The sequence below is a fragment of the Onthophagus taurus genome, chromosome 8 (genome assembly GCF_036711975.1).
Source record: "Onthophagus taurus isolate NC chromosome 8, IU_Otau_3.0, whole genome shotgun sequence".
NCBI lineage: Eukaryota > Metazoa > Arthropoda > Insecta > Coleoptera > Scarabaeidae > Onthophagus > Onthophagus taurus.
In genome coordinates this window covers 8,376,661-8,393,468 of record NC_091973.1, presented here as the reverse complement: position 1 = coordinate 8,393,468, position 16,808 = coordinate 8,376,661, and the positions used below count along the sequence as shown (strand labels likewise).

At 34.0% G+C, this 16,808-nt stretch overlaps 2 protein-coding genes across 2 annotated transcripts; both read left to right on the top strand.

The window, feature by feature from the left end:
* Positions 1-2,571: 2,571 nt before the first annotated feature.
* LOC111416132 (uncharacterized) lies at positions 2,572-14,352 on the top strand. The gene is made up of 7 exons (XM_023048088.2): positions 2,572-2,668; positions 2,739-2,867; positions 3,043-3,189; positions 12,939-13,067; positions 13,133-13,222; positions 13,281-14,189; positions 14,242-14,352. Exons 1-7 carry the CDS (start codon positions 2,590-2,592, stop codon positions 14,277-14,279), a joined length of 1,521 nt encoding a protein of 506 aa, XP_022903856.2. The 5' UTR covers positions 2,572-2,589; the 3' UTR covers positions 14,280-14,352.
* A 1,381-nt stretch (positions 14,353-15,733) lies between these two features.
* Positions 15,734-16,556, top strand: LOC111416130 (uncharacterized). Its single transcript, XM_023048087.2, has 2 exons — positions 15,734-16,363; positions 16,419-16,556. Exons 1-2 carry the CDS (start codon positions 15,734-15,736, stop codon positions 16,554-16,556), a joined length of 768 nt encoding a protein of 255 aa, XP_022903855.2.
* Positions 16,557-16,808: the final 252 nt, after the last annotated feature.

The following is a 16,808-nucleotide window of genomic DNA, read 5'->3' as shown; positions in this document are numbered from 1 at the left end:
TTAACAAATCCTCGATTCAGCGAATTCGTACTCAGGCGAGGAAATCCAGGGCAGAAGCAATAAAAACTGACTTCCAGAATAATTTGCCTGACGTAGTCACAGTCCATTGGGATGGAAAACTATTACCTGGATTGGATGTACGAAGTTCAAAAGAAGAACGCTTGCCAATTATTGCTTCATTTGACGATAGAGAACAGCTTCTTGCAGTACCAAAATTAGAGAGTTCTTCTGGAAAACATCAAGCTAAAGCCATTTCAACTGCACTCTTTGACTGGAACCTCCATGATAAAGTACAGATAATGTGCTGCGATACAACAGCTTCAAACACTAGCCGTTTCAGAGGAGCTTGTGCTATTTTGGAGCAGACTTTAGAAAGGGAATTGCTGTTTTTTGCTTGTCGTCATCATATTTATGAGTTGGTCCTTAAGGCTGTTTTAGAAACCAAGGTAAAGCATATTACAAGTAGCCCAGATATTCTAATTTTCAAAAAGTTAAGAGATAATTGGAAAAATATTAACACCGATAACATTGAGCCACCTCTGAATTTCGTTAAAGCACATATTGCTGAGACAAACATTACATATTTGTTAACTTTTTATAAGGCTGAACTGGAAAAACCTTTTATTAGAGACGATTACCCCGAATTGGTTGAACTATGCGTTGTGTTCTTAGGAGGAGATACAGAGAATAAACTAAAACTCAGGCCCCCCGGAGCTTTGCATCAAGCGCGATGGATGGCGAGAGCGATCTATTCTATAAAAATATGTTTGCTTCAATCGCAACTTAAAATTACTGCAAAGGACAAAAATGCTCTACAAGATGTTTGCTTATTTATCGTCACCTTGTATACTAAACCTTGGCTCGAATGCACAGTGGCAATTAAAGCACCTAACCAAGACTTGTGCTTTTTGAAAGCTCTAAAAGAATATGAAAAAGTAGACGCGACAAGTTCCAAGGCATCCATAAGCAAGTTTGTTCATCATTTATGGTATTTGGGTGAAGAAACAGTCATGTTATCACTGTTTGATGAAGAAGTTGATTCCAAAACCAAGACAAAAATGATAAATAATTTAAACAGAGACGAAAGTTCACATTCCGCTAAAGGCTATGTCCCATCGAAGGAAGAAATTACGCAAAATTTGTTTAGTAAGCTTAATATTTTCTTGTTTCTTTTTTCAAAGTTTCGTGGCTTAGTTTTTGCTTATTTAAACTGTTTTTTCTTTCTTTCAGATATGACGCTGGATGATTTTGTGACTCAAAGAAGCAAACAATTTCTATCTCGACTGCAAATCGACGACAGTTTTCTTCGGGAAGATATATCTCTCGGGGTGACAATCCTACTTTTTTGGAAGCTAGAAGACGAATAAGTCGTTTGAAGGTCGTAAATGACACTGCTGAAAGAGCTGTTAAATTAATGCAAGATTTTAATGGACTTATCACGGCTGAAGAAGAGCAAAAACAGTTTTTGTTGCGTTGTGTTCAGGAACATAGAAATCTGTATCCAGACTGTAAAAAAACTACACTAAGTTACCCTAATTAATTATTATTATAAATTGTATTTAAATAAAAGTTTATGTTGATCTTATTTTATTTTTACTCATATTTACTTTATTTGTTGCATTTTAATTAGTTTTGGATCAAACCAAAATGTCAGGCCAAAACACCATTTTTTATTAAACTTTAGAGCTCAGTCGGCACGGGTTGCATTCATGTCAATTCTCAAAATAATATTTTTTTTTGCCATATAAGGGACACCCTGAAATACATAACTAGAAAGATTGGTATATTTAGGAGCGAATGAGAAATTTTTAGTATTTGTATCATTAATAGCTAATTTATAATTATAATCATTGAGGTCTATCTTTTTTATATTAAAAAACTTTGTATTTTTGTGACTGTTGTTATCATTAGTATGAGTTTTTATAAGATTGTGAAGCTTTTTCTTTTTATTAATTTTATCAGCTATTAGTTTGTATACAATTTCTTCTCTGAACTTTGACAAAACGCTCTCAAATTCCAGAAAATGTAATTGCTTACTTAAGATGTTGTGCAGTAGTTTAAGTTTTTGATCCTGAAGTTGTTTCTCTCGGAAGTGTTGTTTGATTCTTATCTTAATGAGTCTTCTTTCTTGATGAAGTTCTTGGGGACTTTGATCCTAAAGATGATCCTCTTTTCCATCTGTTTTCGTAATTGTCGGAGAATAGTAGCTTGAAGTATAAAAGGAATTTATTTCTCCATAATTCTTCGGAAATTTTAGTTACTAAAATCAACACACTGTATATTTCAAACCTGCAGTTCATACTACTTATTTAAAAAGGAATATTTATTCTTTTACCTGCATGGTCGTTACATGTATACATTTCCTATAACATAACGAAATATATTATAATATTAATAAAAATAATATTAAATTGAATACGTAATTCTAGATTGAGGATGCCACCTGTTAGCAACACCATGAGATTATCCAGGAACCAACCGAAACCTAAAGTCTGCTTGCGCAACGTTATTTTATGTTATCCCGCCAATATTGCAGAACACCGTTTAGTTTAGGCGCTTCCATAGTGGTAAGATCACGGGTTTTTCGAGATGTCCGATCCAAACCACAAAAACGCTATGAATTTAGACAACCCAGGCGGTTCTAAGAACTATGATGAAAATGCTACAGGTAATTAATAACTTTAAAATATGTTTTGGGGTTGATAATATAATTAATTGATTGCACGTGTTCCATGTAGCTAGCGGCCATTCCCTCGTAGACATAAAGGCATACGTAGCATGTCTTGATAAGTATGACTTAGAAAGACAAAGAGTAGAGGCGCTTTCCGAGATGTCCAGTGAAGTTGAAATGTTAAAAATTTTCGAAGGTAATTTTAATATTTGATAGAAAAAAAGTGCACGTGTTAGCACTTTTTTTTTATTATGCGTCATCGCATACGAAACAAGGTTAAACACGTTCACGAATCAAGTATAAACGAATTTTAAAATAAACTTAAAAATTATTTTTATAATTAAATATTAATTTTTGTATAATGACACAAGGGACAGGGGAAGGATCACATCAAAACGGATCTGACAACAACCCGAATGCAGGGCAATTACAATCTGGAGATGATGGTCGACGCCATACTTGTTCCTCTGAGGGAGACCATAGGGCCAATCGTGTATCACCTGTCATCTTTTTTGAAGGTAATTTGTCTAATAAAATTAAGTTAAATAGATTTAATTAAAAAAATTGAGCCATTTCCTGGCTATTATTATTACTCCAAAAGTTTAGGGTAAATGTAGTTCCTTAACGAACCTTATTATTGTTCCTTTATGTTGGTGTCAAAAGAGCTTTAGCGAAAATTTTGTGTCTTTGGTGGCCTCTGGCAACGCAATTACGCAGTATATGTTCAGCCGTTTCTGACTCGTCGTTGCAAAGTCAACAAGTTTGATCCTCAGTTTGTCCAATGTGAAATTTGGTTGAAAATTTCATCCCCTGTGCTGTGGCATAAAACCACTTTCGTTTTGTTTTGCGACGGAGTTAGTTGCTTGTTTGTGACCTGGAAGTTTTTTCCAGCTATGTGGGTATGAAATCCGTCAAGGAATTGTCTTAGATGGAATAGGTAACTCTAAAGCTGCTATTGATGAATTTAGGACTTCCTTTGGAGGTATTTCATTGAATAAAAAAGTTATCGCTGCTCGTAGATTAGTTTCACCTGCAAAACGTGTTGTACTATCAAACGTTTCACCTTCATTACCACCAGTGCTCGAAATGGACTTTTTCACGAACTGGAACGCTTCCGAAATTTTTTATTAGGTAAATAAAAACAAAATAAGTAAAACTCGCAACTTTTATTTTGTTACAAAAGTTTCCACAATAGCTTGTATTTTTTGTCTAATTTGTGAATTCTTTTGCGGCTGGCTGCATCATCGGCCGAATGTCGACCTGAAACAAAAAAAAATTATATATCTACTGATACAACAATTTAAAAATTTTATTAGGTAGTATTAAATAGATTTTTTGTAATTCGCGACTCTAATGAAAGCTATTACAGTACTCAAACGAGTGCTGTAATGAGAGTCCTTACAGCATCCGATGCTGTAATGAGATTTTAGTAACATTTTATGGAAGCAGTTCAAGTTGGTGACATTGGGTCATTAATTTTTCTAGTTGTCAATGTGACAATTTTTGTCTATGGATGTTTAAACACGTTCTTAGCATCGAATACAAGGTCTACAATGATGAGTAAATTCTCTTATTTTGGGAGGTGTACATGAAAAATTTTTTTCAGGTGAATACATTTTGTGTTTTGACAGTTTCTAATTGTCAATTCAAATTTCTATTTTCAAGTGTTACGGTGTTACCAACTGTTGCATACCTATTTCCCTACATTGTCAAAATTTATTTTATTTTTGTTAAAAAAAAGGATAAAAACGCGAATTACAAAAAATAGCATAAAAAACACGTTTCATAAGACTTAAAGCACTCATTCATTAAAAAACTCGTGGCTTTGCCACTCGTTTTTCAACTTGAATTCGTGCATTTCAAGCGTGTCTTACGAAACTTGTTTTTTAATATACTATTAATTACCTTTTGCTAACCACGATCGCACATATTTTTCAGGGTTAAATTGCGTTAGTGGTGGTTCAACGCAGTTTATGAATAACAGTGCAGTAGTTGTTTCCACCGACAACGATGATCGTAATGGTGTTACTATTTCATTCATTGAACTGAAATTCCTCTCACATTCGCTAGTGGATATTGGAATTGATGCAATAACGTTTAAAAGTGGTTTCAAATCATCAGGAATTTCTTCTTTTCCTCCGCTCATTTTGTAGAACCTAAAGCCACGAATTATTTGTACACCATTTAAATAGAACTGAGTACACAGATGTCTAATTTCTTTATCACCATATCGTTGGCGTCATATGAAAATTGCCTAAGTCCAAAAAAGTAAATTTTACAGGAGAAAAAAAAACATTTTTAAACTGTAATATTTTATATATCTTAATTTTCTTTTCAATAATGCTTAAGGCAAGATCCTATGTAACATATAGATAATGACAACACAAAAAAAACTCGTAAAAAAATACAATGGAGTTAGGCAAAAATCATAACAAAAAACATTAGTTTTTTGGATTTATGCAATTTTCACATCGACGTGACGATTTTTATGAACCCGAAAACACTATTATTGTTATATAGGAATGAACAAATTCTTGGTACACAATTAACTTTTATTATACAGGGTGTATCTGAATGACTGCAACAAACTTCAAGGGGTGATTCTTTAGTGAATTTTAAGGGTACTTTCATATATGAACCATGGGCGACTTCGGCCCCCCTGAGGAGCTACGCCCTTCCAAAAATGGCGGAAAATTTTGGTTTAATTTTTTTTTCTCAAAAACCATAAACGCTAGGAAAATGAAATTTGGGGAATATGTTTAACTCATAATAGAGCACGTTTTAACCCTATTTGTACTTTCATCCTACCCTTCTAAACTACTAAACGTAACCACCCCCTTTACATTTTTGCTAAAATTTTTTTTCATGATTTTCATTATTGCCAACAATATATTGAATAAAAAAAGTAAAAATAAAGAAATTAAATTAATAATGTAGAATACAATTTTTGATACTTAACCATTTTTTTTCATATTGTTGTAAACATTTCCTGTCCGAAAGTTTAAGCATAACACACATTACACCAAAAATAAAGACACAGATTCATTTCAATAAAAACGTTTACTAGAAAATCAAGATGTTAGTTATCACGAGAGACATTTAAAATAAATTGACGAGATTCGAAGGTTCCTGAAGATGGTTTTGTAAATAAACCGAAACCGGTAGAATTTAAAACAATAAATTCATTTTTAATAAAAGTACAAACAGAAAAAAGTATTTTACTTTATTTTTTTTCAGTTGCCTTTTAACTTATTATTAATAAATATTTATATAATTATTCTAACTTTGCGTTATTTAAATAGAATAAGGATAAAAAAGCTTTTTCTGTAGGAGTATGAAAGTTATTAGCGAAAATATATTTTCTACCCCAAACTTCTAACCCTTGTAAGTTCTTACAATAGTACTATCTAACGTATAAAAAAATCATCGTGGTAAATTGCACCAAAATCGACAATTTCCGCAAAAAAAAAATTATGGGGTGGTTAGGGTAGTTAACCCCAGCCACCCCTTAATGTCGTATAGGGTTTATTTTACTGCGTAAATCTGAATTTACATCTAATTAATGGTTTTCTTCAAAATATTGTTCAAAAGTGTAACAGTTTATCACATTATTCTTAAGGATAATTTTTCTCTATTGTATTTTTTAAAGATTGAAGATGTTCGTATTTTTCTTTCTTAATTTTTAATTTGTCACCATATAGTTTCGGCAAATTTTCCATTGGTATTAAAGCCTTCTTATTTATTCTAACCGGTAAAATTAGTAAAATAGATCCATTAGGTTTGTATTTTAGCGCTCTAAGGTTGTTAACAGTAGGATCACCAACCTTAAACCCCGGACGAATTGAATTTACAAAATTAATGCTAGAGAAATTTTTAAAGAAATCATGGTGTAAATACTGCACTACATAAGATCTTGGGTGAAGTCTAGCTGTTTTTGCATAATGAATATAATCTGCTGGTACGTTGATCACTTTACCAGATATTTTTCTTTCTATGATAGAGTGTAAGGAGTCGTACTCCATCTGTGTGTGCCCCTTTTCTAAATATTTTTGTATGACACAAATATTATGTTCCATCGCAAAATTTAACAGGGCATTTGAAAGAGTAGCGTTACGATTCTGTGAACCACATCCATCGCTATAAATAATAATGTCAGGTTTATTCTTGAGATCTATATCACGTAACATTGTTGTAGCCAAAAAATTACAAATAATAGATGCAAAGCAGTTAGCCTTTAGCTCGCCTTCTCCTTCGTGCCAGAAAAAGCAATATCCATCCTTAGAATGTAAGTCAAAAATTGTAAAATTATGAATTTAGTCTTATAATATAAAGAGGAGACATTAGACTGGGGACATAACAAAACTGATTGTAAATCCATGGTTATAACTAAGTTTGATGATTCCTTGTCCTTTTCTTTTTCATCACGTGCTTCAATTTTCCTTTTAAGGTGTTCTTGATAAATTTTCTCTGCAATATTTTTGGTTCGAAATCCCACACAAATATCGCATTCATCATTATTTATATTTTTCGTTAATCATTTTTTTTTTAATAAAAATACAGTAGTCGTAGCCCACTTTTTATAATTAGTTTCTTTTTTTAATATTTTGATTCACAACAGTCTATATTCACTACTGTTAAGTCTATGTCTACTGCTTCTGTAGTCCTTATCGCACCATCAACTGATTGTTGGTAATTGTTGATAATTTTCCCATTCTACATCAGCAAATTCAGGCTATCAATGAGTAAAGCATATAAGTAAAAAGCTACTGACGAGCTACATCACGAATCAACGCCCTTATCGCTTGTAAAATATTCCATTTTGGCTTTTTTTGGTTCGATTCTATTGCCAAAATTGCTGCTCTAACAAGTCGTGCACGATATCGTTTCTGCATAGCTGCAATTATGCCTTGATCAAGAGGATGCAGTGCACATTGCGCAAATCAAATCCCATAACGTTATGTGCTGTACAATTGTCCATTGTTAACAACACTTTTCTGTTTAGAGCTGCCATATTGCATTGAAAACGAAGAAGCCATTCTCGAAATGCTATAGAAGTTACCCAGACATTTTTCTGATCTTGGGTTTTTTGATTTTCCTACTATCCATAGTTTTAATTTTTCACTTCCATCAGCATTGCAGCATAAAACTGCTGTTATTCTTTCTTTGCTTTTAGTGCCCCCATAACATTTTTTGAATTTAAAATCCAAAGTACGGTTTGGCATTAGATTAAAAAAATACCAGTCTCATCAATATTAAAAACATCTTGATTCATCTTGGCTTCAACCCGAAACATTCGCGAAGCAAGTAAGTCTGAACTCCTCCACTTCCAAAGCTAACCACTAAAAACTAGCTGGAATATGGTCTAGACTGAGTAGACAAGGAAAATTTTCAAATCTGACGAATCTTCGTATTATTGCACATATAAATTTGAAACATTACATTTTATTCTTAAGAGACAATGCCATATGCTTTGTCTTTAAATCAAAGGATTTCATTTCCATCACTATCTACAATTTCCTGTGCATCCACACCAATTTTCAATTTTAAAGTATTCTTTAACGATATTAATTGTTTAGAACATTTTATATGACTTAGTGAGCTTTTATGAACATGGCTAAACTGTCCTGCCATGGGAATGAAAATATGATGATGAGTAGAACAACCAACTTATTATTTGGAAGGATTTTATTGTAGTACCTTTCAGAAAAGTTTCTCTTAGCATTGTTCTTCGGAAATGCTATACTTACCTCTTACTTCTCCTTTATTTTTTTATTCTGGTAAATTACATTGTTTTCCATCTTGATTGTCATTTCTATTTTCTTCATTGAATCTACTAGCAGTTTCTTCCCTGCTGGCTGCCCGATGGTCTTTTTCCTTGTTCGGACATCTGGAATTAATTTTATTCAAAAGATCTCAATAGGACATTATCGCACCGCTAACAGGTAAGGTTGGCATATGATTTCCCAATTACACATTATTGTAATTTTCAAAATACTTACCGTTGTATTTAATTATTTAACATTTAACGTAAGCAATTACATAACACAACTATCGTTACGTTTTATTTGCCTGCACGTCCTGCAACCCCCTTGCAGGGTTGCACAGTCACATGAGCCTGCACTGAAGGAGCAGATCTAAACAACTATCATACTACGATGAATATGTTAGGTTGCGTCGTTTATCCAAGGATGCAAGTGAATCTGATTATTAGTCTTAGAGAATACCGAAAATTGTATATCCACCGACCCCAAAAATTTCTGGCATTACGTGAATCAGAAACATCATGTATTCCAAGCTGTATGACCTTTGCTAGCTGCGAGACCTCTGATCCCCTGGGAATAGAGCAGATCTTCTCTGTCTTATTTTCTGAAGCCTTCAATCCTGGACCTACAACTATCAATAACTGTAACCAACAAGTCAACTGTCCTGGATCCTTCTACATTACTCCATTTTCTGACGAGTTTTATTATTAAAGATTGTGCACCCTTCCTCAGCAGTCCTTTAACCTTTATATTTAATTTATGGTTAAATACTAAAACTTTTCCTGCAATATGCTAAAAACTCGGATTTTAAAAAGGGATACAAATTTAGTATTTTTGAACAATTGCTCAAACATCTTCGAGATGTTGCTACACTCCAGAATGAGCTCATATATATCTGATCATCAGTACGGATTTATGATCGTTCAACTATGACTAATTTAGCAGAGGTAACGCAGTTCATCAGCGAGCACATAGATAAACGGCAACAACTCTGCAGTCTTCGATTTACCAATGATTTCGTGGATTTAATTTCATCTTATCTCCAATAGACTTTGCAGAAGAGATTTCATCGCAGACGAAATGAAAAACCTTTTGTTTATTTGTAAAACCGTTCGAAACCTCAAAGCAAGCTATTGTTCCATATACCGTTGTGTATATAGTTAGTAGTTGTGTTATATATAGTTGTGTATATATACTGTGTGGGAGTTGAAGCAATACGCAGAGATTCAAAGACAATTCAAAGATCCAGTTGCAATTCAACGACCATGTTAACGCTATAGTAAAGTCAGCTTCTGGTGCATTGAGTTTTATCATCAGATAATGTAAAGCTGCATTAACAGTACTTTTCTATGTGTTTGTTCGTACAAAATTGGAATATAACATCAAGCTCCTTATGAGATTTCGTGATCAGGCTTATAGTAGATTCCGCCAGAGCAGGTGTCTCAATCACTTCCAGTATTATAAACAACTACGCAATTACACTAACTCGGCCATTCTGAGAGAAAAACGGGCGTTTTTAAACACATTGTTTCAGGAGCGATCATCTCGTGATCTTTGGATGAGTTTGTATTGACTGATACTGGTTTTGATGCTGATACTATTAATAATTTCCTGCTCAGCACTCAAACTAACTCAACGGGAAGTGCTGAGTTGATTAACTTTTATTGGAATAACATACTTCCACAAGTTACAGAAAAACTAACATTTTCTCTTACAAATGAAACTGAAATTTTCAATATTCTATGTGGTATCAAATCAAACTCTGTTGGTATGGATGGCATAAGTGTTAAAATGCTTTTAATGTGTTGTCCTACAATTTTGCCCTTCTTGTGCCATATAATTAACTATTCCATTGAATGTTCTGTGTTCCCTGATATTTGGAAGATCGCCCTGGTAACTCCAATTCCAAAAACCCAAAATCCTCATGAATTGGGGGACTTAAGGCCAATTAGTATATTGCCTATATTATCCAAGGTTTGTGAGAGGGTCATCGCTGTCATCTTGATGATTATAATGTGTTGCCCAGTTGCCAGTCTGGCTTTCGTCCGGGATTTAGTAGCGCTACTGCGCTTCTGGGTGTGACGGATGAAATCTTCAAAGCAATTGACGACAAACGGGTTACTATCTTAACACTTTTAGATTTCTCTAAGGCTTTTGATAGAATACATCATGATACTTTAGTGGCTGCGCTCCATTATATAGGTTTACCTTTAGGTTCGATTCATTTAGTACAAAGTTATTTGTCTGGACGAAAGCAGTTGGTTAAACTTAATAGTGGTACATCCAATACCGCAGATGTTATATCGGGTGTCCCACAGGGCTCTATTTTGGGTCCTCTGTTATATCTGATATCTACAATTGGGTTCGCTAATGTTTTGGATCACTGTATGCCATACTTTTATGCTGATGATACTCAACTGCTCTACTCCTTTAAACTGTGTGATATGGAAGACGCTGAAAGAAAAATTAATCATGACTTAGTTAAGGTCGAAGAACTTGCTGGCAAGCTTTGTCTACGGATTAATTCTAGTAAGTCATCGGTTATGGTTTTTGGGGATAGAGCTTCATCCGAGTTTGTAAAAACTAACTTGCAATTGGTGATGGGTGGAAGTCGTCTTAGCTTTGGGGAAAATGTAAAAAATTTGGGTATATGTTTCGATGAGCGCCTTCGCTTTGATGGGCATGTTCGGTCCCTTCTACGGCGAGCTTACTCTACATTAAGGTTGCTTTACAACAACAGATACATTTTGAACCAGAACCTTAGAACGCATCTGTGTGATGCCTTGGTGTTGTCCATCTTCAATTACGGTGACGTAATATATCACTCCTGCCTTGACAGCGTTCACACTGCTAAAATTCAAAAGTTACAAAACTCTTGTCTGCGATTTATATATGGTATCCGTAGAAGGGAGCGCATATGACATACGCTGGCATGGGCTGGTTGGTTGAGCATGACACGGCGAAGGACTCTTCACTGCTTATGTCTCTACCACAAAATTATCTTACACAAAAATCCGCCTTACCTTTATGATAAAATTAGATTTCGCACAGATATCCATGATATTAATATTAGGCATAAACATACTCTAACGATACCTCACCACCGCTTAGAAATTTTCAAACGCAGCTTTACGTATTGTATGCCTAACTTATACAATTGGCTACCTGATTCCTTCAAGAGTCTTTCTCTGATTTCCTTTAAGGCAAGGGTTAGGGCTTATTTAAGTGAGCGGCAAGTTGACTGAGCACTCTTCTTCTTTGTTTATTTTGAAATGGTTTCATAGCCGGGGGGAGGATTGGGGGCTGACAGAGATTGAGATTTATATATGTATGCTTGTTATATGTAAGTATGCTTCTTATTGTGTATTTTAAGTTTGTAAATTTTTTTTTTGCGCTTATAATCGGCTTGATTTCATTTAAATTTTATTTTTGTCTTATTATTTTGCTGAGGGTCATTGAAAAACAGTGCGACAAAGGGGCCTTGGTCACTTGGTCGACCTGACATGACCCTCTTTAATCGGAACTGCCTTTTTATAATTTTTTCTATTGTACATATATTATATCTTATCCGATTAATAAACATTATTATTATTATTATTAATATGGTTCATGACCAGCTCATGCTCGAGAGAGTGCAGAAGAGGTTCTTAAAATACTTACGCTTTAAAACAGTTGGTCAGCATCCGGAGCGAGGCGTTATTGGAAGAATTTAACTTTTCATCTTTGAACAATTGTAAAGATATATATTACTTTAGGGTCGGCATCCGCATGAGGGCAGACTTTTGAAGAAGGAAGTGCGTGGTCAGTGCTGTTGGCTAGGTTCTTTATTTATTCCTATCGTCTTCCCTCTCTTTCTGACCATCTCTAGGGTTTCTCTCTTCTATCATCATCTCCATGATTATCTTTGGGTATCGTCGTATTATCAGGTGTTTGTACCACTGAAGTTGTTTTTTTGGGATCTTTCCCTAGTTTTGCTCTGATATTTCTGTTTCTGACCCGATCATGTCTCGTTCTTTCTAGCACCCGTAGCTACATCATTTATGACGCAGTTACTTTCGATCGCTGTTTCTCTGTTATCGTCCATGATTCGGATCCAAGTATCATGAACATAGGAGGATATCATCTGTATATAATAATCCCTTGTTGTTATTGGGTTTAGGTTTAGGTATCCTAAGTTTACTTCCTCTTTTACCATAGATTCCTATGTTTTTTTCCTCTGTTTTCCCTAATGTGTCTATATAATGTTCTTTCCAGGCTTCCAAGATTCCTTGTGATGTTGTTTCCAGACTTTTTTCTTTTATTGTTGTGATTTCTGATTTTCTGGGATGGAGTCTTTTTATCGTATTCCAGTTTTCTTTCTTCCTCATCTTCCAGAAAGTGATCTTCTTTTTCCTTATTATCCTTTTTGTTTCATTTCGTTGCTCAATGTAGTTTATACTGTTATCCTGCGTTCTCGAAAGACACCCGGGCGATATTAATAAACAACATAGCATGTCTCATTCCAGGAAAACGGATTCAAGGTAATCCAAAGGTAGATCAATTACAATCTGTAAATCATGCAGATCAACCTCATACATCTTCATTTGAGGGAGATTATGGTGTCAATGGAATAGACCCTATTATCATTTTTGAAGGTAATTTTTAATCGATTAATTTAAATTACATGAAAAATTCTGATTTTTCAATTTATTGTGAAAAGTTGAACCAAGGGATGAAGATAACGCACAAAGTGTGGCGTCCGAAGGAATAGGAACCGATGTTGGAGCACAATCCAGCACCTCTTCCGAAGGTAATGTTAATAATAAATTAACAAAGTTTTCGAAAAACATTGTATTTATTATTTTTAGGGTCAAATACAAATGAAATTGAAATTGGTGCCGAAGCTAAGAGTGACAATCAAAATGAATCACCAAAACGTAATATATTAGAATCAGCAATTTTGCAATTACAGCCACCAGATCATTGTTATCTTTACCAAAACCTCCCGGAATGTATAAGATGCCCACAATACCAAATTTGTTGTATAAAAGCGGATGATTACTGCCGAAGTTGCCAATCAGTTGAAAGTTCCATCACGCATTTCCTCAATGCAGACACTTACGCCAGTAACCTTCTCTCGTATTACTGCTGCCCAAGAATGGAGCATCTAGTTTATCACGATAAAAGAAGACCTGCAATCCCAGAGGTACAAAACGCAGAAAATGTAGCTGCGCAGAACGAAATACCAATTCAAAATTATGAACCACCTGCTAGGAAAGAACAAAATGTAACTCCTGCTAAACACCATGAACAATCTAATTCACTTAATTCAGTTAAAAGGAAAAATTATTACCCCAAAAAGCAGAATAATTTTAATAAAACAACAACTAATGCGTCATATTTGAAACAGGGGGCAACACCAAAAAAGAAGCGAAATCTTGAGCAAAAAGCTACAACATCGGCAAATGAAAATGTCGAAAAGAAAAGAAATAAGCCAAAAATATTTCGTAACAAACAAACTCCTTCCAAATTAAATACTCCACCACAAAAGGTTCCTGCAAAAAATAAGAAAAAAGAACCCCCATTCATGGAACCAACTCGTGTTACGGTTCCAAGTCAAGTCTGCATTCAATTAAGAAAACGATTGAATGAAGAACCACTTTATAAGGTTCATTTTGGACATATTATTATTAATGTGTACAGTGCTGATGAACTTAGTAAGGTTCCAAAATATTATCAGGAATATTTTGAAAAAATAATGTCTGACGAAGAAAAAGGTTTGATTAATTAACAATTTATTATGTAATTTTAATATTAATTTTTTTCTAGGTACCAATACAAATGAAAATGTTAAAGCAAATAATTAAGAAAATGTTCTTATCAAACAAGAAGACGTTTCTACCGATAAGAACAACTAAAAATAGTTGAGTTAAAAAAGAAGATAATTTTAGTTTTATTTACCTAATCACTTTCGAAAGGAAGATAACTTCTTCGTCTTCGATAGAAAACAAATTGTTGTTTCTACCGATAAAAACAATTAAAATAGTTGAGTTAAAAAAGAAGATAATTTTAGTTTTATGTAATCACTTTCGAAAGGAAGATAACTTCTCCGTCTTCGATCGAAGAAGACAAATCGCAGAAATACTTTTTTTTTATATTTTTATTATATTAATGTTTATTACTCTGTTTAAACGCATGAAAATTTTTTTGAGTTGTCACTTTTATTTTTGGAATAATAAATACGTTTTTTGAGTATTTTTCTCTTTTATTAAACGCCCTTGTTGTTATTTTACGTCTCTTAGAGAACATTTTCCTGCACCGATCTTTGTAATTATGATACACCCTATATAATTATATAAGATGTAAGGGTGATTACGCATGTAGCGATTATGGAGAGAGTTCTGCAATGGAATTTGGTCTTTTACAATTGGCATACAGTTTCCTCCAAGCAATATGTAGCCTTCGTTAATTGTTATCAAGTCTTTTTCAACAGTATCTAGTTTCCAGCTGTATAAAGGATAAAAGAAGGGTTTCCAAACTTATGCAACAATGGTGTATCAAGACACAAAGATGGAAATTTTGGCCATGTCCAACAAGGGTATTCCATTAATCTCAGGGCATGGACAAGTTCAAATGGGGTGTGTGTGTATGGAGTAGGCGAGGACGGCATATTCTGCAAGAGTGTATGGATTGCAGGAGACCGGAGAGAAGAAAGATTGAGCAATAAAGGGGATTTTGCAATAAAAATTGTTAGTGGGAGCATTACTTTGCTCCAACTGAGCTGCTTAAGCGGTGGAGGATGGCCCTCTTCGCTGGTTAAAGATAGAGTTTGTTAAAGAGCCATTAACTAAATTTCTATTGTCAAAGTTATAATGTGTACATAATAATAGACAATTAGTTTAAGTGAATTATTTAGTTATAAGTATAGATTATTATCCATAAGATAAAAATGGAGGTTTTTAGGTTATAATTATTTTAAAACGTCAATTTCGGTAATAACACAACCTGTATTACCGACCCTAATTGTTTCAATTAAATTTAACATTTTCCTTTTTTTAATTTTTAATTTAATATGCTTATTTCGATTAATTATTTCAAAATTTATAATAAACATTCTTATAAACAACTAAATATTTGACTAACAAGTCAATTTTTAAACGAGCCAATCAGAAAGCGCGCCGTAACAAGACGCCATCTTGTTGAAGAAGCCGTTAACTACCAATTGTGGTGTTGTCTTCGTTGGTTATTTTCGACATCTTAATAGGTAATAAATTTGTTCTTGTTGCTTTAAACGCTTTATAAATGGGTTTTCTTTAGAATCATGTCAAGTGTACATATTTCCATTGCTGTAAGAGCAGTGGATCCTGATACGGATCCCGATGACATTGAACCTGAAAGTGCTTGGTTGGTACAAGATAACGCAATTCATCTCATAGACAACACTGCAATTCCAAACAATGATTACCCCATGCACTTTGATCGCGTTTTCGATCTGAATGTTCCAAATGAAGTAGTTTACAACGATATAGTTGCACCGCTTATTTCTGACGTCACAAGAGGTTATAATGGGTCTCTTATGGTCTGTGGGCCTTCGTTTATTAGCAAACAATACACCATGGAGAACATGCTTACAGACACCGGTCTGATCCCTAGAGCGATCGAGCAAATCTTCAAAATAGCCAGTAAAGAAAAAAAACGAGGAAACTTCATAATTCGATGCTCAAACATCATGCTTTATAAAGATAAAGTTTACGATTTGTTGAGATTTTCTGCAAAGGAGGTCAACATCGTCACCGTTGAGCATGGAAAAGTTACAATTGGGGCCAAAGAAGCTGTCGTTTCAACCAAAAATCAAGCTACGGATGTATTTCAACTTGGTTTGGTGAATAGAGATTTATACCAAGAAAATGGAACAATGGATGCCACCGTTTGTGATATGATATTTCGAATTGTAATGTTTAAAAAATTTTATAATAATTTGTTATTATTGGTTTTTTTTTTATTAGATAGTTGAACACACAGAAAAAGGCAAAAATAACAAGCTCATCGTGCATTCAGGTTGCTTGAATATGGTTACTTTAGGAGGATCTGATGCTGGACCTAATCAACCAGGGGCTTCTACATCTAGTTCTGACGGACAGTAAGTCTTTTCAATTTGCTAAAATTTGATAAAACATTTTATTGTTGTTATAAATATGTTGATAATTACTTGTGTGAGCTCATCAAGGTAAGTTGTAGGGAAACCAAACTGTATAGAAGGTAGTACCTCATTGTCATTTATATATTTATGTAACTGCGTTTCCATACAATGCTCCAACACCTTACAAAAGAATTGGCGAGATACTTATGTTGTGGACTGATATGGTCACACTACTATACTTATTACATAGTATACT

Bases quoted from the DNA above. Each gene is read 5' to 3' on its own strand.
- LOC111416132 (XM_023048088.2), top strand. From the start codon at position 2,590: ATGTCCGATCCAAACCACAAAAACGCTATGAATTTAGACAACCCAGGC. The intron at 2,669-2,738 runs GTAATTAATAAC...TGTTCCATGTAG, and splicing joins CTATGATGAAAATGCTACAG to CTAGCGGCCATTCCCTCGTA. The intron at 2,868-3,042 runs GTAATTTTAATA...TAATGACACAAG, and splicing joins AATGTTAAAAATTTTCGAAG to GGACAGGGGAAGGATCACAT.
- LOC111416130 (XM_023048087.2), top strand. From the start codon at position 15,734: ATGTCAAGTGTACATATTTCCATTGCTGTAAGAGCAGTGGATCCTGAT. The intron at 16,364-16,418 runs GTAATGTTTAAA...TTTTTTTATTAG, and splicing joins GTGATATGATATTTCGAATT to ATAGTTGAACACACAGAAAA.